The sequence below is a fragment of the Diabrotica virgifera genome, chromosome 5 (assembly GCF_917563875.1).
Source record: "Diabrotica virgifera virgifera chromosome 5, PGI_DIABVI_V3a".
In the NCBI taxonomy this organism is placed as follows: Eukaryota; Metazoa; Arthropoda; class Insecta; order Coleoptera; family Chrysomelidae; genus Diabrotica; species Diabrotica virgifera.
This window is the reverse complement of record NC_065447.1, coordinates 153,737,844-153,761,157: the sequence shown is the minus strand read 5'-3', so window position 1 is coordinate 153,761,157 and position 23,314 is coordinate 153,737,844. Positions and strand designations below refer to the sequence as shown.

At 32.7% G+C, this 23,314-nt stretch overlaps 1 protein-coding gene across 1 annotated transcript; it reads left to right on the top strand.

Annotated features, from left to right (window-relative positions):
* Positions 1 to 3,826: 3,826 nt before the first annotated feature.
* On the top strand, positions 3,827 to 16,799 carry LOC126885179 (uncharacterized). Its single transcript, XM_050651610.1, has 4 exons — positions 3,827 to 3,964; positions 11,270 to 11,502; positions 14,962 to 15,123; positions 16,332 to 16,799. Exons 1-4 carry the CDS (start codon positions 3,887 to 3,889, stop codon positions 16,477 to 16,479), a joined length of 621 nt encoding a protein of 206 aa, XP_050507567.1. The 5' UTR covers positions 3,827 to 3,886; the 3' UTR covers positions 16,480 to 16,799.
* The last annotated feature ends 6,515 nt before the right edge of the window (positions 16,800 to 23,314 follow it).

Below are 23,314 nucleotides of genomic sequence, written 5' to 3'. Positions count from 1 at the left end.
AATCATGCAAACCGTTTTCGAGATAAATGAGTATTTCCATGCATAAAACTCACTCTGTATGCCTTCATTAATATCTTCTAGTGCCTTTTTAAACATTTCTTCTGAGCTCATATTAAAAAGTAGAGGTGATAGTACACATCATTGTCGTACTCCTCTTTTTATTGGAATCTTATTAGATTTTTTTGGTCTACTTGAATTATGACTTTCTGATATCGGTATAAAGGACCCCGCAGAAACCTTATGGGAAATGGCTCTCTGTCAAATTCTCTGAAACTTTGGGTTCTGGTAGTCCTTGATGTGTAGAACAAAAGACTCAATGGGCGCGTTGCTTCAAAAAATCATGGTTTTAAGATATAAGCCTCTGAAGTTATATGTACAGTGAGGACGTTTGAGTTGGAATAAATTTATTTTCTCGAGAATGGGCGACTCTCGAGATAAATCAAGAATCAGATCGATTTTTATTTTTAAATTATAATTTTTTGGCATATATGTACATCATACTAGTGACGTCATCCATCTGAGCATGATGATGCAATCGATAACTTTTTTTAAATGGGAATAAGGGTCGTGTGATAGCTTATTCGAAAGGCTATCCAATTATAAACTGTGCAGGAACGCTTCACCAACTTATTATTTGAATTGATAAATATCTTGTTCCTCACATGAGAACCTAATTCTTTCTAGGTTTACTCCAAAGACTCTGATGAATTTTGTCGAGTCGAAAACAAGGTTTTATTCGGAGTTAAAATGAATGTATGATTAACTTGGAGAATTAAAATTATTTTATTTCGTATCACAAATACCTTTTAACACTTTAAAATACTAAAATAACTAAATTAATTGACTAATTTGCTATGCATTAAAAATTATTTTTTAATTACCTATATGTCAAGTGAAAATTGTCAAAATCTGAAGTGAATACACACACACACACACACACACACACACACACACACACACACACACACACACACACACACACACACACACACACACACACACACACACACACACACACACACACACACACACACACACACACACACACACACACACACACACACACACACACACACACACACACACACACACACACACACACACATACACACACATGCTCGTATCAACCCCAGCCCCGGGGGACATGTGTGTTCCAATGGAAAAGTGGAACCCACATGTCCGAAGATCAAACCGGTCACACCCCGTAATAGAGTAGTACCTATCTAACCTCCAAGCTATACCTCCACCCCTCCCCATCGAAGGACATACCGAATGGGGAGGCGTTGACCTTAACGTTACTTTGGATGCCCTGGGTAATGGGACATCCTCTGTATTACTTCATGTGGTTAAGCCACCTGGTTTTAGGGGTAGCTAGAAGAGCTTTTCTCCCTATTAATGACTAAATTAATTTTTTACTTTACTTTGGACTTGTGTCCTAAAAAAATGTGTTCCGGACATCAAGGCACCGATCTAAATCGGTGTCTCGCTGTCCAGACCGTGTGTGCTCGGTCACTCAGCCGGCGAATTGACAAAATAAATTTTGTTCCCCTCGACGGCTAAGCGCCCGAAAGGTGTGGCCATCAAGCCCACGTCTGTCGGTACGTGACCTCGATGCTCACATTCCGCGGCTATGGTCCATTTGACCTACCTGAAGGGTACTTAGTGCCTGAAGGGCGACATTTGTCTTTCGATATCATGTGGCTATCTCAATTTTTCATTCCTAAGGGTTTCCTCTATATCCAGCTAACTGCTGTCTAGGCCGTCTATGTACCGTTCTTTGGTTTTCGTCGTAATTAATCAATTCTCTTAATAATCTGCTAGGATGGTTCCTGATATTATTAAATATTTCTTGTGCTCTTTCGTCTATCATTCTCAGGACTTTCGTTTGTTGCGTATGTCCAAATACGTATCTTAATGGGACATATCTAGGTATATTCAGAACTTCTCTGATCATGTGGTTTTGGATGGTTTGTATTTTTTTCTTGTTGGTATTACACGTGTGTCCCCATGCGGCTGAGGCGTATGTTAGTGTTGGCAAAATTATACAATTTGCCATCCTAATCTTTGTCTTAAATCTCAGTTTACTCTTTCGACCTATTAGCGATGAGAGTTGACTCCTAAGGGCTTTAGCTTTGTTGATTGTTTGTTTTACGTGAATTCTGAAGTGAATAAGAGAGCCGTGAATTTAACGATATGTTACAGAGTTGTAACATAAACATTAACATAATTATTTATACAGGGTGCCCAAAAAAGTTTTTTAAATTAAATTAATTGAGACAAAAAGAAGAATGTATATAATTTATTTAATTGGAAATACATTTTAATGTTGTCCGAAAATAATTGTTTTTGCTATAAATAATAATAATTCAATATTAAAGCTGCCACCCACCTGCCTCTTAGCAGTTTGATCATTTAATTTAAGCGAAAAGCAATGTTTATTTTTCAAATTAACATTTTATCGTTTCTGACAGCAGTAAATTGTATGTTGCATTCAATAAATTACATACATTCTTCTTTTTGTCTCAATTAATTTAATTTTTTTCGCACCTTGTACAAATAATTATGTTAGTGGTTATATTAGCGAATTGAGAATTGAATAACCTATTCGAAATACACGACTTCTATAGGGCTTTTCATCGATTGTCATTTGTTTCGAGTTTCTGTCATATTAATATTATGTGACACATGACAGAAGCTCGAAACAAATGACTGTGAACGAAAAGCCCTATTCTCATTAAAAAAAAATCATCGATTGCGTCATCACGCCCAGATGGATGACGTCACTAGTATGATATATATGCCAAAAAATTATAATTTAAAAATAAAAATCAACTTGTTTCGGGATGTATCTCCAGAGTCGCCCATTCTCGAGACAATGACTTTATTCCAACTCAGACGTCCTCACTGTACATAACTTCAGAGGCTTGTATTTTAAAACCATGATTTTTTGGAGCTATGGGCCCATTGAATCTTTTGTTCTACACATCAAGGACTACCAGAACCCAAAGTTTCAGAGCATTTGACATAGAGCCATTTCCCATAAGGTTTCTGCGGGGTCCTTTGTAATGAGTCTCACATCCTGATCATCTATTTCTGTGTTCCGTAATATGTTTTCAAGCCTTTTGTGTTGTAGTTTATCGAAGGCTTTTTCAAAGTAAACCAGACATATGAATCATGATAGTTGATATCTCTACACCGTTCAATGAGTGATTGTAAAGTAAATAATGCCTCTCTAGTGCCAAACCCTTTTCTATTGAATATTAGTAGCCAACCTTTCGTAATATTTTGCAATACCTTACATCACCACATGATTTTAATTTTATATCAAAAAACCGCCTGTTACGTAATAATATTGTACATCCGTGGACAATCTTCTTCATAATATTCCCTCAAAAATTTGCATAATATTATGAAACGTGTATGTGCCGCTTTAAATAAGTCAAAGTATCAAAAAATAGAAATAGTATACAATATGAAAACGAGTTGAAAATAGATTAAACGATGCCGATGTGTATATAAAAATGTGCATACCAGAAATGCATAATTGTTTATATTAAAATATAAAACATTTAAATAAACTCATTTCAAAGATGATGATAATTATGGAATAATTTCAAATAAGAAAACAATAACATCACCTCAATAATGGAAAAATAGCCAATATTGGATTTCCGCGATTTTGTTAAGATTCATCTTATCAATTAATTTTTATCATGATATTAGGGCAAATATTATGTAAAATTTATGTACTTCCACCATGACCGGAATAAGCAAGCTTGTGACGCAAATATTGCAGATAAGTGTATTTCACGTCACCAAATTATATAAAAACCACCTGAATTTTATAAACAATGTCCATTACTCTTTGTAACTGGTGCTAAGAAATATGTGCAGTTTTTCCGCAATGTTGTTATCGTTATCGTTATCATTTATAATTCTTATTACACTCCAACCGACAGTTTCGGTAAGTACTAATCACTTAATGTTTACATTAGATATATGCAACTACAAGCGATTGGAGGATTCTTTTTTTACATTGAATTTTGTTTAAAATTTTTACCTATTATGTCAGTAATAAATTATTTTTAATTAATTACTTTATTAGAGCTGATTCTTCCCTTTTAAACCTTCTTTATACAGTGTGTCTGCGTAGCTAGGAACCGCATGGAAAACTTTTTTATTATCAATTTTACGAAGAACAGTTATTCTTAATAAAATGCTCTGGATAGTCAAAAATCTAAAACTCAACCATCAGATATAAAATTTTATCAATTTGATACGAGTTATGTCAAAAATATGAATTTCGTTAAAGAGTAAAGTACCTTTATATTCCAGAATATCAAAAAATGATATTATGAAAGTTGTTTGAAATTAGAAACTATGTCTAAATATACAATTACATCATTCTAATCGAAAAAAAAAAATCAATTTTTTCTCAAATTACGGATACTCATCTTCATTTTATTACAATTATGATAACTATTTTATCCGGTTTTATCCAGCTCTCCCTGGTCTAAAATCTAAGATTTATCCATCAGATATCAATTTTTTAAAATTTTATACGAGGTATGTAAAAAATATGAATTTTTCGTAAGAGTTAAGTGCCTTTATTATTCACAATATTTTAATTAGAAGGATGTAATTGAACACTAAAACAAATTTTTTAATTCCAAACAACTTTTCTTTATAACAATTTTTGATATTGTGAAATGTAAAGGTACTTTACTCTTGAGTGAAATTCATATTTTTTGACATACCTCGTATAACATTAATTAAATTTGATATTTGATGATTGCATCTTAGATTATATACGATGCAGAGTATTATATAAAGAATAACTTTTTTTCGTAAAACTGATAATAAAAAGTTATCAATAGGTTCCAAGTTATGCAGACATACTGTATAAGAGCTAAAAAATTTTTTTGCTGAACGTTTATTATTGTTGAAGCTTATTACTAAATGTATTTTAGATAAGTTTTACAGAAAAAGTTTTGATCACTTTGTATAAACATTTTTTTAACTGGTAATTTTCTGTTTTTGAATTACATTTTTGTTAGCTTTCTTAATTTTCTTAAAAAGAAATAGTTTTTTTCATTTCTAAAGTAAAATAATTTAGCGCATTTTAAAGATTACATCCTAAGATTTAAAAAAACACTTTTAAAATTGTATAAGATCTGTTCGAACTTGAGTAATACCGTCTTAAAGTGGTGGTAATTCTAAAAAAACTATGAAGATTTCAAAAATTACATTAAAATAACTTAACCGTACACTTCGCCGTACGTTAGTTTACAGTGCGCCAATGTTTGTGAGAAGGGTGACTTTAGCGTTATAAATAAAAAATTATAGAAGATACAGATTTAATTTTAGAAAATTCTCTATATAAGGTTTTTTTTGTAAATTTTTCTGAATTTTTCAATGGTCAAGTCAGTTTTTTTTCTAAAATTTATATTTTCCGAGTTATTTAAAGAAACATCTAATTTCGTAGTTAATTTGTTTAATAAAAAATGAACCACCCACTTCTCGAGTAGAACTTTTTGATATGTTGTTTATTTAACATTTCTTAATGAAATTACAGGTAGTTCTATTATGTTTGATTTTTTCCGAAGTGAAAATCTATATGCACTCCCCTATTATTCTGAACTTGTTTCTAGAAATGTTACATGGTTTTTTCATCAATTACCTATCAATCGGATTTGTATAATCCATTTTAAACAGAACTCTCTGGATATTTACACCATCGATTTTAATTAAAGCCTACTATTTTAGTCTCATCCTTTAAGGATATTGGCAATTACCATGGCCCATTTTACTCTGCAGCGGTTCTGAATGGTTTTATTGTTTTTTTCAACTCCACTGTTCCTTCTATTTTCTATTATATAACCAATCGCATCAACCCTATATTTTTCATTTGCCTATTTTCAGTTGCGTCCGTGATTTTCCAGGCTTTATCTCCGTATAAAAGAACAGAGAATTCGTAATATCTCAGTACTGCAGTTCTAATTTTTATTCACAGTTTTCCATTACATTATACCTACTGATTTAATTTTATTAAGAGGAAGCAGTAGCGATCAACAGGTAGCGAAAACGCGTTCCAAGATTGCGGCTGTAATTTTGAATATTTTTTCGAGATATTTGGCACACGTATTCGTAATATAATAAAGAATGGCGGTACAGAGCCCAATTTGAAAAATATATTAATATGTGGAAATTACTCTGTAATTAAATACAATATTAAAAAAATACACTTTCTTCAAATAAACTTTTTTATCCGATGCCTAGATTTTGTGTCATTTTGGAACTACTAATATTTTTTATTTCATTAGTAGTTCCAAAATGACACAAAATCTAGGCATCGGATAAAAAAGTTTATTTGAAGAAAGTGTATTTTTTTGTTCTCCTTAATGGCGGTACAGGCTAGTTTTTTAATATTTTATGTGACAGAGTAATTGACAGAGTAATTTCCACATATTAATATATTTTTCAACCTGGGCTCTGTATCGCCATTCTTTATTATATTACGAATACGTGTGCCAAATATCTCGAAAATATATTCAAAATTACAGCCGCAATCTTGGAACGCGTTTTGGCTACCTGTTGATCGCTACTGTATCACCTTAAAAGCGCTTCTGGCCATCCGAATGGGTTGTTTTATTTCAAGCATGCGGTCCCGTTGTTCATTTAGCTCACATCATAAATCCTCTAAAGCTTTTCCTTTAACGTAGATTGTTTCGTTTTTAATCTTGTTCTTACCGACAATCCCGATTTTTGTTTATTTTTTGGTTCAGAGCCACTCCATATAACTTTATCTACGCTTAGTGCGCAGTATTTCGCCTGCGTAGTTTCGTCTTTAATCTTGTTCTTACCAACAATCATGATTTTTGTTTTATAAGTTCAGAGCCACTCCATATACCTTTCTCTACGCTTAATGAGTAGTATTTTATATATTTTTTTCACCTGTAATACCAATTTTTATATATTATGTATTCACTTATAACCTTTTATTCCTTTCTTTGTTGGTTTTCCCCTTTTTTGTTTGCCGGCTTAGCATATAATTTTTATAAGATTACACAACACAGAAGCCAAAACAATTGGGTGACCACTTAAATGGCCCTAGTGTTGTGAAAGCTGAGGTTGCTATCAAACTATTAATTAAAATTTAACAAAGCCCCAGAACCAGATGATATGTGTATGAAAATCTAGACATTATTGTGAAACTCTTTAACGATATCTGTACGATACGGGTCATTTACATGTAGTACATTATTTGACGGTTTTTGCTGTAAATTTTAAAGAACCGTTTGGATTGACATGGAATTTGGCATACGCATATCAAACATGTCAAAGAAAAAAAGTGATATTGTGTCGATGTGTGCTTTTGCCCTGGGGGTGAGTTTCACCGCTTCTCGGGGGTGAAAAACATAATAATTCCGGGATCCGATAAACTGACTAATTCTAAACCACTTTTGTTCTATACAGATTTTTCACTAAGCCAATACTTTTGGAGTTATTTGCGAGTGAACTATGTTAATTTTTTAACAAAACAAACACGTTTTTATACAATTTTTCGCAAATAATTCTAAAAGTAAGTATTTGATCGAAAAAACTACTCTTAGCAAAAATATAGCCTGTAAAAAAGTGAAAAAATGGCGTATACATGAAGTATCGAGACCTAGTAGAAGCACAGTTATAGCTAAAGAAAAATAGGTTCATATTCGCCAAATTTTAAATAAATATAATTCAACGTGAAATAATCAAAAAATGAAGCACTTTTTGGAAAAAACCCATTACAACTTTTTTTAGAGTTTAAAAAAATTATTTCTATTTTTACGAAAAAAAAAAGATTCTAGCATCAAATGTAAGCAAGTTACGCTCAAAATACAGTTGGTCCCTTTTAATTTGGCAAAAAAATCGGGAAAATCACCCCGTAATTATTAACAACTTAAATAAAATTAATCGTTACGGCTTCACAAGTTGCTTTATTTATGTTGTGTTTATATTATGATCTGTAAGTTTCATCGATTCATCGTGCTTATTTTTGAAAAAAATTGGTTCTAAAATAATATTTTTAAAATTTTTAATTTTGAAAAAAAATAATTTTCTTCAAAATAACTTAAAAATTATTAGCAATACCAAAAATCTAAAAGAGTAATAAAATGTACGTTTTGCTTTTCTGGATATTTTGGATTTATTGTTTTCCCGTTAGACAAAAATTTCTTATGCTATGGCTGTTCAAAGTTTGCATACACTCGGGATTAGTGACTCGTTCAAGACATTTTACATACAGCCTTTTCAAAAATAAGCACTTTGAACCGATGAAACTAGTGATGAGCAAAACAAGAACAAGACCAAGACCAGGCTAGTCTTGGTCTTGGTCTTGTTCTTGCACGCTTGGTCTTGGTCTTGGTCTTGCAGCTAAAAGGCAGTCTTGGTCTTGGTCTTGGTCTTGCACTAGCCGGTCTTGTTCTTGGTCTTGGTCTTGCTGCAAGAGTCTTGCTGGTCTTGCTTTTTTGGTAGCAATAATTTGAACCAAACAATTTCGAATAAAATGTACATTGAAATAAATAAAGATGTGAGGAATGAAACTATATTTTTTGCTTTAAAATTTTAACAGAATGTAGAATGTAGTTTCAAACGGATACCAATTTTAACATTATACATTCACCTAATGACCTAATTGTTTCTCTCTATATAAAGAGATTAGAGTATATTTTTATAATGGTAATGTTTATCAGTAGGAATAACCTGCATTTACAACCCTTGTTGCAATTGTCGGCCTTCGGTTGTGTCACGTTGTGTTTTGCATGCTGTCGATACCTGCCGCCTGCCTTCAGACCACGTCTTGAGTCTGGATTATTGTTTATTGCCCCTGTATTTTAATAAAATGTTAAAGAAAAAGAGCTTCTTAAAGGTGCCCCAAATGGTTGGGACCTTCAATTCACGGATTTTACGAAAAGGGATAAACGGTTTATAGTTGTTAACAGATAATGATCTGCTCCTTTCACTCGAACACTGTAGTATTTATCCTACGAGGGTCAAATTTAAGAACATAAATTAAATTTTTTAAGAGAACACAAAAATCAAATATTTTTTACTCTATTTAATCATTATTTAATATAATTAACTTTTTTTATAAACTAACTAAAACATACTTTTTAGTAAATACGTACATATTTACCATACTTATTTATAGACCTAATACTATAACATAATAACCAAACCTAATGAGGAGTTATAAACGCTTAATTCTGTAATTTGTTATCTTGCAGTTCTTTAATTTTATTTAAACTACATTGCTCTCGTAACACGAGTTATTCGCACTTTTTATTTTCACATATTTTTGGATTGAATACCCATTATAACATTTAAAAAGTTGAAAATATTCGGATGTAGGTAGTAAAAACTAGAATTTAAAACACACTGAAATGATGCGTATGCATTTCAAGTGCGGCACATACTATTTGTACTACTGGCCCTTTCTGGGGAAAACCTACATTCTTCCAAATAGTTTTCAACTATGAAATCAGTAAAATTCTTTACACGTTTGTCATCCGGGATTTTCACAAATAATTCAACTTTCAACTTTCGTTGATTGTAAAAAATTAATCCAAAAAATAATTTTAAAAATTTCCCAGTATCGTAATTTTTGTCATTATATTCAGAAACTGAACCTAAGCTTTGGATTTTGCGATACCAAGCTTGACACATTACAATCGACAACCAGTTATTTTTTATTCAGGCCACAATGCTTTCACAGCATTGTGAATCCCTTTTCAAAATCTATTATGATATTTTTTGTATTCATTTTAAATTTAACGACCTACATTTTTCCTCGATTATGCGAAAAGAATTGAAATAAGTGTCAGTATTTTTATTAGACAAAAAAGCGAAAACTACTGGTACATAAAAACCGTTTTTAATTGCATTTTTTTAAATGGATTACCCTATCTATAATTACATTTTTTTGTCTTACAAGTAATTTCAATTGTCCTTGAACTGTCGCAGTTTGAAAACTTGCCTTCTGGACACTTTGAAGGTTGAGAAAATGCATACCGTTTGACTTAATCAAAACGACTTAAAAATATAACCAAAATATTATGTATTTTAAAAATTCGATACTGTTTAAGGTTCCTTACAATGTCAGTACAATATTATTGAACTAAAAAAAAATAAAGTTAAATAATAAAAACCAATTTTTCTCAAAAAAGTGCAAGAGTCTTGCAGGTTGGTCTTGGTCTTGCGTGGTCTTGCAAGGTTCGGTCTTGGTCTTGGTCTTGTTCTTGCAAGCTTGGTCTTGGTCTTGGTCTTGCAACCAAAAGGCGGTCTTGGTCTTGGTCTTGGTCTTGGTCTTGGTCTTGCTGCAAGACCAAGACCAAGACCGCAAGACCAAGACCAGTCTCGCTCATCACTAGATGAAACTTACAGATCGTATAAATAATAAATAAACAACGTAACTTGTGAAGCGGTAACGATTAATTTTATTTGGAATGCTAAGTAAGGGGTTCTTTTCGTGATTCTTTAAAAAAAATAAAAGGGACCAACAATATTTTGACCGTAACTCACTTAGTTTTAATGTTACAAGTTTCTTTTAAAAACAAAAATAAACCTTTTTTAAACACTTTAAAAAAGTTGTAGAGAGTGTTCCCCGAAAAGTGTTTCGTTTTTTGGTAATTTCTCGATGAAATATTCGCTTTGGAATTTGACGAATAAGAACCTACTTTTCATTAGCTACAACTTTGCTTCTACTAGGTCTACAGACTTCTTATATGCACCATTTTTTTCACTATTTTATAAGCTATATTTTTATTAAGAATATTTTTTTCGACAAAATACTTGTTTTTTGAGTTATTTGCGAAAAACCGTCTAAAAACGTGGTTATTTTGTTGAAAAATGAACATATTCACTCGCAAATAACTCGAAAGGTGTTGACTTGGTGAAGAAACTCTATAGAACAAAAGTCGCTTAGAATTAGTCAGTTTATTGAATTCCGAAGTTATTTTGTACATATATTTTTTCACCCCCGAGAAGGGGTGAAACTCACCTCCAGGGCCACAGCACACATACGCATATTATCACTTTTTTTTCTTTGAGTTATAAGCTAAATGTATGCCAAATTTCATGTCAGTTAAATCGGTTCTTTAACATTTAGAGGTTTTGTAATATTTTACCGTTAAAGAACGTACTATAAGTTAATTTCAAATGCCCCAATGAACGTAAACTTTCATTTCCAAAATTCTAGAAGTTTAAGATTTCAATTAAACAAATTTTTTAGAATAAGTTGCCGTATCCTGAAGAATGCAACCAAGCCAGTGAGAATGTGTACTTGTCTCCCCAACATTTCAAGCACTATAAAAAGTGCCCTCATCAGATCTGCGAAGATCAGAAGTATTATCCGTGTATAGAGATTTGGAAAGAGATGAATAAAGTGACTGGTAATAACCCTATCAATTCCCTCTTCGGAGAACTATTCAAAACTCAAGAGATGAATCGTGTGCTCCATTCAAGGTAAATAAATATTTTATAATTGCCTTCATCAGGCTACGGCCAGACAAGCAACAATTTATGGCGCTGTAATAGCAGTAAAATGAAGCGCGAAAATGGGTTCCACGTTTAGTGTAGTGGATCCCAGTGGTTGAACGAGCCCCATCTTCGGCGTCGTGTCGCAAACGAATGGACATGGGTCCAAATTTGTAGCTCATCTAGCCACAGCAACAACCAAAACGCTGTATTTACATCTCGCGACAAACCGTATTTTACATCCCCGTCTGGTCATGCTTTTTACTGCCGCTACTGCCGCTTCACTTTACTGCTCTTACAGCGCCGTAAATTGTCACTTGTCTGGCGGTAGGCACAAAATTTCGGCTATGCTTTTTAATTGCATTCGTTTTTTTTTCGAAATTTGAGAAAACTAATAAATATTTTTGAAAAATTTAAACACGGAATGAAATATTGCATTATTAAAGAGGGCCGAAAGTCCCTTAGAATATACAAAAAGTTTCTTTTAAATGTATTTTTGTTAGTTTTTCATATTTTTCCTATGCTTAGTTTAGTCAAAACCAATTTGTTAATTTGTCCTGGTTGTGTTTTTTGTTCGGATTTTTGAGTTATTTACTCACACATTTTTTAGAAGGTTTTTTTTTATAGCAATTTACATGTTAAAATTTTTTACAGTTTATTATTTTCATTGGAAATAAATCATAATTTTACTTTAAAATAAGTTTATTATAAAAATAAACTGTAAAATTCTGCTTTCTTCCTAATAAAATTCTGCCAAATCTGCAGTTATTAAGAGAACTGTTGAGAAATAATTTCATTCTTAGTGGTTGAATAAAAAGATATCGAATTGCAATACATTTTTTTCATCCTATATAATTATTACATTGTGGTTTAAAAACGTCCGATAACGTTATCCGATATAGTACGGGAGCATTAGATGGTAAATTTGCAGTTACTAAAGCGTCATGGGAACCTTTTGGTTTGTGAAGATTTGTCCTAAAACCTAAAAAGTTTAAGTTAAGTATTCCATTTTAGTGGGAATTTTCCATTTTTTTATTTATTTTTCCATTTCCAAAATTGTTTTTTTCCGATTTTAGCGCCACCTATCTATAATTCGAAAAAATGTCTTTGTAATTCCAAATCTGCAATAAAAAATGGGGTTCTTATTTAAGGTTTTAAAGTAGCCCCCACCCACCTCCGTGGAGGGTCGTGTTTGCTGTCATTCGGTAGATTTTTGAAAAATATTGAACACGTATTTTTCAGTTTTGCGATCTGATGTTGACTTCGAGAAATATCGCGGGGTTCTTATTTAAAATTATAAAGTCAACCCCCACCCCCTCCGTGGCGGTCGTGTTTGGTATCATTCGATATATTGTTAAAAATATTGAGCACGTATTTTTCAGTTTTTTGATTTCAAATCGTCAGATTTTGTAAATATACACTGTTCTGCATGTACTTAACTTACCTTGTCTTAATCTGACGTTTTCGAGTTCCTAAGGATAGATTATTTTACGGACTGTCCCCAACGCATGCCCCTGTATTCTTCTTCTTTTTAAAGTGCCGTCTCCTCAATGGAGGTTGGCTACTACAATTGCAAACACTTCTCTGTCTTCAGCTGTTCTTATTAGCTGTTCAAAATTTAGCCCTGTCCATTGTCGGATGTTTCTGAGCCACGATAGTCTTTTTCTCCCTAGTCCTCTCCTTCCTTCGATTTTTCCTTTCACTATAAGTTGAGCATATTGGTACTTATTATTTCTCAGTATGTAGCCTAGGTATGATGTTTTCCTAACTTTCACTGTGTTGAAAAGTTCTCTTGCCTTGCCTATTCTATGCAGTACTTCTTCGTTTGAGGTATGCGATATCCATAAAATTTTGAGGATTCTCCGGTAGATCCACATCTCAAAGGCCTCCAACTTATTTACGGCTGATGTTTTAAGGGTCCATGTCTCAACTGCATAGAGAAGTGTCGACCACACGTAGCATTTGGATAAACGAAGTCGAATTTAGAGTTTTATTCGAGAATTACAAAGCAGCTTTTTGATTTTTTGGAAGGATTTTCTGGCCTGTTCTATTCTCGATTTTATTTCTAGATCAGGATTTAGGCTGCTATCGATCCAACATCCCAAGTACTTAAATCTATTGACTTGTTCTAAAATGTGCCCATTTATTGTGCAAGGTTGAGGTACGTTTTGGTTTTTTCGGATTGACATCACCTGAAAAGGGAACGCGTAAAGTTCGAAAACGTTGATGCTATAATATACTATGATTATTTTAAAAATCGACCTGCCCGAGCGTTTTGCTTATGTGTTAAAAATAAATAACTGTATATTGTTAATAAGCCACCAGGTGTAATACGCTGTATAACGATAGCATTACTAAGGATAACCTTTTTGAAGATTTCCTACACACCATTTCTCCAGCTCTGTCGTTTTGAGCTTCATTCTCTTAATGGGTGATTTTCCATGATATAAGTTAAACTATTTTTAACAAAGAAAGGGTAAGATTTTTTTAACACAGGTATATTTCCGTTGTTTTTTAATATTGGATTTCCGTTTAGGCAACGTATTACTCTTCTGGTTTGTGTTATTCGTTACTGATTTCGCAGAAACTCCTACTTGTATTAATTATTCTAAATATAATGTATTACACGTTTTTTGCAAATTAAAATTATCAATAGAAATATGGTTTGAGACAGAGCAGTAGACTTTAGACGCTGGTAGAAAATTAGACAGTCTAATACCACTTAAAAATAATACTAAAACGCATCAATCACGTTTATTTTAACGAAGAAGAGGAAACAGTAGCGATCAACAGGTAGCGAAAACGCGTTCCAAGATTGCGGCTGTAATTTTGAATATTTTTTCGAGATATTTGGCACACGTATTCCTAATATAATAAAGAATGGCGGTACAGAGCCCAATTTGAAAAATAAATTAATGTGTGGAAATTACTCTGTAATTAAATACAATATTAAAAAAACGAGCCTGTACCACCATTAAGAAGAACAAAAAAATACACTTTCTTCAAATAAACTTTTTTATCCGATGCCTAGATTTTATGTCATGTTGGAACTACTAAAATTTTTTAGTTCATTAGTAGTTCCAAAATGACACAAAATCTAGGCATCGGATAAAAAAGTATATTTGAAGAAAGTGTATTTTTTTGTTCTTCTTAATGGCGGTACAGTCTCGTTTTTTTAATATTGTATTTAATTACAGAGTAATTTCCACATAATAATATATTTTTCAAATTGGGCTCTGTACCGCCATTCTTTATTATATTACGAATACCTGTGCCAAATATCTCGAAAAAATATTCAAAATTACAGCCGCAATCTTGGAACTCGTTTTGGCTACCTGTTGATCCCTACTGTATCACCTTAAGAAACTATAAATGCATTATATTAAATAAAATTCACACAATACACAATTTCAAAGATTTTATTTTATCTTTTTGAATTCCTTTTAGAGTAGGGGGTGGTACCAGAAGCAACACCCCGCAGCCTTTATGCGGTGTCACAAAAACAAGTTTAAGACCCACGGTTATGAAGAACGTCAATGGAATCTGGAGATATATAGTGAACGTCGATAAATACAAACAAACTTACACATCAGAATACTGCAATAATAGGTAAGATTTCAATGATTACATTACAAAACAGTTTTTACGTTTTACTTCTACACTACGTATACAAAGTCTTGTAAAATCATGCTTTTAATGCAAACATCTGAATATATTATAATACTTTGGTTTTAGTGTATTGCTTGAATGTATTTTGAACATACGATAAGCCAGAATGAGTATTTAAATTTTTTTTGAAAACATTCTATAAACCATTCATAATTTTTGTGCGGTTATTACATTACAATATAAAAGCCCTCTTCAAAAATGACATACCTACCTAGACGTTTCCCACCACGTCTTATTTAGGTGATTATCCTTTCGACGTTGAATATGACCTAACCACTTTAACCTGTACATTTTCATTTTCGCATGAATTAAACTTCTGTTAAGATATCCATTCTTAATTTCATCGTCTTTTATCACTTCATTCATCCACCTGAGTGTTCTCATTTCCTCCATATGAATTCGTTGATTTTCCATTTTCTTTTTAACTGTCCAATACTTAGTTTTGAACATCAAAACTGGTTATATCGATGAAGTATATAATTTTATTTTTAGTTTCGTTGAAATCTTTCTGTCACACAACATATCACTTGCCCCTTCCATGGCATCCATTGCTCAATTTACTATATGCATCTCCACCCGCTTACCATTATTCTGTAATACCTATCCAAGATACTTATTAGTTTTATTTTGTACAATAATTTTACCATCAAGTTATCATCATTGAAATGGTTAAACTTCTTCGCAACCATTGCTGTTACTATTTTAGTTAATTCTACTATTTTTCTGTCAAATTCCTCGTCTAATAAGCTGTTGAGCAATTTCCATTGCATTTTGACACATGTATTATGGATAAATATTTTACTATTTTCATTTTGAATACAACTGATCTTGCAGAATGACTATGGCAAGCTCACTTTTATTTTCATATATAAAAATAGTTTCATTGACAGGCTGCAACAATAATTACTAACTGTACAGTATCATTAATATCCCATGTGAGCCCCAAGTACCCCTCACCATCATTAATGAAAGATTAAAATCATTTCTATTCCACTTCTTTCACAGTTTCCTCAAAAGCAATGGTAATCCACTCTAGGTAGGGATTGAAATCTTCTAAAATTCTTGAATTTTACATGAATTTATACAAGATTTTGTTTACTTTTTTCTACAGAAATATTTTTACAGTTCCTAATATACATTTTTTTTAGGATAAACATAAACGTTGGGCACAATAACATCGTGTGTAAGCAAAAAACGCAAAGAATACCTTTATTAGTATTTGAAAATGGCAGAATCTTCTACGACGAGTTTGAAATAAATACAACATGTGATTCATCTTGTGGTCTTAAGTCTTGAGGATAAAAAACACGTTGAAAATTGGGCCAAAGTATTGAAATATTGCTCTTCAGTATGCTATTACTTTGATGAGCTGTAAAGGGATGTAATACTCGTCAGGATTAGGAAAAACTTCTCAGGACTAGGAGAGCAGACGGAGGAAGTATTCAGAGAGAAAGAGATGGATGAACGCTGGGATCGAGTTTACTTCTCTTACTAAGGAAATCTTCGGTAATTTTGTTGCGCATCCAGTGAGCATCAAGTTGGCGTGCCGATTGTAGAATTCTAGAAGTCAAGAGTAGATTTTGAGATTTTTCTGATCAGTAGTGTCAGAAATGAGATAAGGAATGATTGAATTATTAAATAAAGATAACTATTTTCACCATGATTTTTTTTTCTAAATTTTTAGTGTTATCATATACGTTAACGGACAAAAGTTTATCAAACTGCATTTTTTATGCAAAGAGGAAAAGTTGTCTAATTATTTCTGGTTAAGCGTATTTATATAGGTACCAGTCCTAAAGAAAAAGCACTATTTCAGAACAACACAAAAGACAGTGGCTTTTCTCCCGTTGCAAAATTAAGCTCAGTGGAATTCTACATAAGGAAACACGAGATTCTGACAAGTCCTCAGCTTTTCCTTTTTCATTAGAAACAACCCTATAAAGTTTTGAATTAGTTCCACTTACATTTAAAACGAGCGAATTTCTCTGACTAAAAATTTTTCTACAAGCTCATGATTCACTTAACAACCTACAACTAACTCTCTGCGAAATAAGTATGTAGTACCTATGCACTCCCAAATAGTTGGCAGTACATCATTATGTACATATTAAAGAAACAATATAGAAAAACAAATAGAAAACTGTAGAAAAAAATAGATAAAAAATTTATAAAGGAAATAGAAAAAAGAAAGTATATTTAAGTAGAAAAAGTTGAAAAGATCACAGGATAGATAGTTTTTATTTAAAAAACCTGAATATGAAGATAATCAAATGTACACAAATGTACACAAATGTAAAACAAACCTATTATACGCTTAAAGTCGACCATTTCTCTGTTATTTTACGTTAAACACAGCGATTTTAGCATGCACCAAAAAAATATTTTTTCACCTACCATATCCCTTTTTGTGTTATAACTAGAAGATTTATGAAGAAACGAATCTCTTTGATGTTTCATAAGCTATAAAAATGTTGAATTCTTTTCGGTAGATGCATAATTTTTAAGGTATTCGCAAAAAAAAAGCGTCCGAAAAGGTGACATTTTCCAATGAAAATGACAAATTTTCAACCACGAGTAACTCAACATTGGATTTCAAAAACAAAATACAAAGGTTTTTGCTTGGGTTTTCTAGCCACTTCTGTAGTTATTTTGACCAAAAAATTTTCCACCCCCGAGAGGGTACCCCCAAAATAAAAGCGCATATTGTCATAGGATCGACTTTAAAATCCATGCGGTAGGATATAGTCTGGGAGATAGCGGCAAATTTGAACGGAGCATTTTAGCATGGTTGTTTTTTTTATTTAGTTAGATGTTCCAAAGCTTATTAATAAATGATGTGTCAGCAGGCCCAAAACCGGGGCACAAAATGACAAAAGACCGGGAAAATTAATAATAAAAATAATTAAGTACACTTTTATAAAACAGAACTTTTTATAATACAACTTTTTTATTATTTACACGACACAATATAAAAAAGTATTATAAAAACAATTATTTTGCAAATCAAAATGTCAATTTTAAAAACAAAAAGGATTTCCGATTCCTGGAATCGAACCAGACTCACCAGTGTAAAAGCCAGGAGCCAGGTATTCTAACCTTCTTCTTCTTCTTGTAGTACCGTCTCCTATTGGAGGTTGGCTACTATCACAGCAATCTTAACTTTGTTGGCTGCAGCTCTGAACAACTGTATTGAACCGCACCCAAACCACTCTTTTTCTTCCGTTTATACTAGAGTTCACTCTACGAATTCGTAGGTAATATCCTATTTTTGCTCTTAGTGACTGTGACTAGCGTACTAACTTTGTATGGCGAGCTATCCCAAAGTTTATTATTCTAACTTTTAGAGGGGAAAGAAGAATGTGTAAATTTATAATCGCGACTGAATTCCGTCGTTGCTTTTACCACCGAAATGTGAACAGTGAAAATTGTCTTGATTGCAATGATTAACCGGTTGTATAGTTTACGAGCTCTAAACGGATTCTGCTCGTGATCGGTAATATGGACAAACTATACGGGGATATGTTGTATTAGTCGCGTACATGATTTTCCCACTTGTGGGAACAGCTGGATATGGATGATACCCAATGTGGGTTCCGCAAAGGACTTGGAACAAGAGAGGCATTGTTTGCGTTTAATGTCCTCTCTCAAAGATGCTTAGATATGAACCTGGATATTTTTTCCTTTTTCATCGACTTCAAAAAAGCGTTCGACAGGGTTCGACATGAAAAACTAATAGAATTATTGAAAAACTGAGATATAGACAGACGAGATTTACGAATTATCATCAATCTGCATTGGAATCAAAAGGCCAATATAAAGATAGAAGAACAAGAATCCGAGAATATTGATATAGAGGAGTAAGACAGGGTTGTGTTCCCACTATTATTTAACGTGTACAGTGAAGCCATATTTCAGGAAGCAATAGGGGAACTAAGTGATGGTATCTTTATAAACGGAAGAATAGTAAATAACACAAGATTCGCTGGTGACACCGTTATAATGGCAGATACCCTGGAATCGTTACAAGAATTGTTAAATAGAATTAACGATTATTGCATTCGATACGGACTCAAACTAAACAAGAAAAAAAAACTAAATTTATGATTGTCTCAAAAACACAACATGGACATGAAAGGTTATTGCTAGAGAAAACCCAAATAGAAAAAGTAAAGATATAAAAATATCTGAGAACCTGGGTTGATGACAAAAATGACCAAAGCAAAGAAAGTAAAGTCCAAATTGAAACTGCAAAGCAAGCATTTATAATATTGAAGACACTGCTTGCAAACAAAGACCTTCAGTTGCCTCTCAGATTGAGAGCTCTGATGCTACATATTTTCTATACTACTATACGGAATGGAAGCTTGGACACTGAAGAGACAATACTTATGAAAAATAAAAGCGTTCGAAATGTGGTGTTACAGAAGAATATTGAAAATTCAGTGGATTCAAAGGATTACCAATGTTGAAGTGCTACGACGTTTTTAGAAATTATGAACAGTATAAAAACAAGAAAACTGGAATATTTTGGTCACATCACCAGAGGACAAAAATATGAGTTGCTGAGAATTCACCCCTGTCCGCAGTACTTTGTCCCCTACGGGGCTGTCCGCCCCTTGAGATTTTGCTTAGTTAGGTTATAACCTACTTATTCCCAAATTTTGGTGCACTATCTCGATCACGGCAGGAATAAGGACAAACAAACCAGAGAATGATAATAAAATAAAAAATAATAACGGAAAACAGCAAGGGCGTGAACTAATAAATAACGAAACGATAGAAATAGGTATTTAGAACACAAGAGGAATAAATGGCAAAGAAGAGGAAATAGTAGAAGAAATGAAAAAACTGAAAATTGACATATTAGGAGTCAGAGAAACAAAGAAGAAAGGAACAGGAATGAAAGAAATAAAAGACGGATACAATATATGGTGGTCAGGAGTGGACCAAAGTAGCACAGCGAAAGCAGGAGTAGCAGTAATTGTAACTCCGTCCTACATGAAGAACATCATCGATGTCCAATTTACAAACGAGAGGATTTTAACAGTTCAAGTAAAGATTAAACAAGAAAAGTCTAGTTATAAGTTATATAATAACATATGCACCAACTGATAATACAAACAAAAATGAAAAAAATAAGTATTTTGAAAAACTTCAAGAAATAATAGATAAGACGGAGAATAACAATTTATTAATATTGGGCGACATGAATGGAAGAGTGGGAAAACAAAATGCTGGTATAGAAAAATGGCTAGGAAAAGAGGGAGAAGAGACGAGAAACGATAATGGAACACGGACTATAAATTTATGCATCGAAAATGATCTGATAATAGGAAATTCAAAGTTTACAAACAAAGACGTCCACAAATACACAAGCGAAGAGAGGGGTAGAGGCGAGAGATCAATCATTGATTATTTCCTAATTAACTGCGAGATATGGAAAGCAGTCAAAAATATTAAGGTAAAAAGGAGCGCAGATATTGGAAGTGACCATTATCTAGTCAAAATGAGTTTTAGAATAATAAAAGACATACAAAATGACAAGAAGAGAAAAATAATAAAAGAAAAAATCAGAAGCTACAAACTGAAAGAAATAGAAGTTAAGAGTAGATACCAGAAATGCCTAGCGGAACATAGGAAAAGAGAAAATAAGTACCAAAATATAGAAGAAAGATGGAAAGATTATAAACATAGTCTATTAGTAGCTGCAAAAGAGAGTTTTAGAGTAACAAAAATAAGTAATAACCCCAAAAACGCATGGCATGGTGGACAAAAAATAGTACAAGAAAAGAAGCAACTGTGGAAAAAATACCTAACAGACAGAAAGCAAGAAAGCTATGACAAGTACAAAGAAAAAAGAACAGAAGTTAAATAGATGGTTAAAAATAACAAAGAGAGAACGTGGGTAGAATTTGGAAATAAATTAACAGAAGCATTCGGTGAAAACCAGAAATTGTTCTATAGCACACTTAAGAGCATGTGAAAACCAAAACCAAATACATTGAAAAACGTAAAGGATAAGAATGGAACCATACTTACAGAAGAGAATGAGATTATGGAGAGGTGGAGATAATACTTTGAAGAACTCTTGGAAGTGGAACAAGTAGGAGGAGATAATATAGAACAAAACAAAAATCAACACACTCCAAAGAGCAACAGGAACAGATAGGAAATATAACACAAAAAGAATTAACAAATGTAATCAACAAAATCAAGATGGGAAAAGCACCGGGACATGACGATATAACTGCAGAAATGGTGAAACACATGAATGAAGAAAGACAAAAAGAATTACTAAACATCATGAACCAAGCTAAAAATGAAAAGAAAGTACCACTAGACTGGCAGATAGGCATTATAACACCATTGTATAAAAAAGGAGATAGCAAAGAATGCTCAAACTATAGAAGAATAACACTTGGAAGCACAAGAGGAAAACTTTATGCTAGTATACTAGAAAACAGGCTAAGAGAGAAACTGGAAAACACCTTTGAGGAGAGCCAGAGTGGTTTCAGAAAAGAAAGAGGTTTTCATTATAAGACAAATAATAGAAAAAGCTCAAAACAGAAAAATAAATACATGTATGTTTCATAGATATGGAAAAACCTTTCGACAGAATTAAAAGAGAAGATATTTGGAAAATACTAGAGAAGAGAAAAATTGAACAAGATCTAATAGGATGCATCCAGAGTTTATACGAAAAAACGAAAAGCTATGTAAGGACAAGAAATAAAAAATCAAAAGTATTCGACAGCAACATTGGATTAAAACAGGGTTGTGTCCTGAGCCCACTACTCTTTAACCTAGTACTAGATGACGTAATAAAAGAATGCAAACACAAATGGAGAAAATATAATGTAGGATATTGGAAGTTGAGAATGATACAAATAACAGAACTATGCTACGCAGATGACCTGGTGATCATTGGAGAGTCAGAAAAACAATTTCAAGAAAATATAAACATATTGTATGAAGAGCTTAAAATCAGAAATATGAAAATAAACAAAGAAAAATCAAAAACAATGACTAGTAAGCTGTACAATATTATTAAGAGTAACTTTTTAAAAAAGAAAGAAATACCTAAGAATATAAAAACGGAAATAGTAAAGAGATTGTGAAACCCACTCTAACCTATGCCTGTGAATCTTGTGCATTAACAAAAAGGCAAAAGAATAGACTAATAAGCACAGAAATGAGATTTTTGAGAACAATAGAGGGGAAAACAAGAAAATATAAAATTAGAAATCAAATCTTTAGAGAAAATCTGAAAATACATCCAGTTACAACAACAATCGAACAAGGACAACTTAGATGGCTCGGACATGTACTGAGAAGAGGAGAAGAGAAAATAGTAAGACAAATATATGAAGCGAGAGATATGGAAAGAAAGAAGAGAGGAAGACCAAGAAAGACATGGACAGAAGAAGTGAGGGAAGCGGCCGACAAAAGAGGAATAAAATGGGAGGAAACAAAAGCATTGGCCATGGATAGAAGGAAATGGAAGGAAATGTGGAAGAAAACGACGGAGAACCTAACTCCGTAATAACTCACACCAAAAGGTAGACGAGTTCTGGATTAAGTAAAAAAAAATTCTATCACGAGTGTCACAATTAAACCCTTACAATTTGCATATTCACCCCTGTCCGCCACCCCTTTTTCCACCACGGAACTGTCCGCCACTGGAGATTTTGCTTAGTTACGTTAAGACTTACTTCTTCACAAATTTTGATACATTATCTCGATCACGAGCATCACACAAAAAACAATAAAAACCGCGAATTTTACCCCTTATACCCACCCTCGTCCTCCCTTAGCTATCCTCACGTGTGGGAAAGTCATGTGCACGACTAATACAACATATCCCCGTATAGTTTGTCCATATGACTGATCACGAGCAAAATCCGCCTCCATCTCTCCGACCCTTATGCTAACATTGTTTGTTGATTTACCACCGAAATGTGAACAATGAAAACTGTCTTGATTGCAACGATTTACTAGCTTTATGCTTACACTGTGTTCCGGATTTATCATCTAAAATTTGAACAGTGAAATACAATTTTTAGTTTTAGTTCCAATTATGCTGTTTTGAAATGTTATTTTGTGGTAACAATAATATATTTTTTTTGAAGTT

What these genes read in the sequence shown, in the direction of transcription:
- LOC126885179 (XM_050651610.1), top strand. Translation starts at nt 3,887, where the DNA reads ATGTGCAGTTTTTCCGCAATGTTGTTATCGTTATCGTTATCATTTATA. An exon ending in CACTCCAACCGACAGTTTCG is followed by an intron (nt 3,965 to 11,269) that starts GTAAGTACTAAT and finishes CAAATTTTTTAG; the next exon opens with AATAAGTTGCCGTATCCTGA. An exon ending in TCAGAATACTGCAATAATAG is followed by an intron (nt 15,124 to 16,331) that starts GTAAGATTTCAA and finishes CATTTTTTTTAG; the next exon opens with GATAAACATAAACGTTGGGC.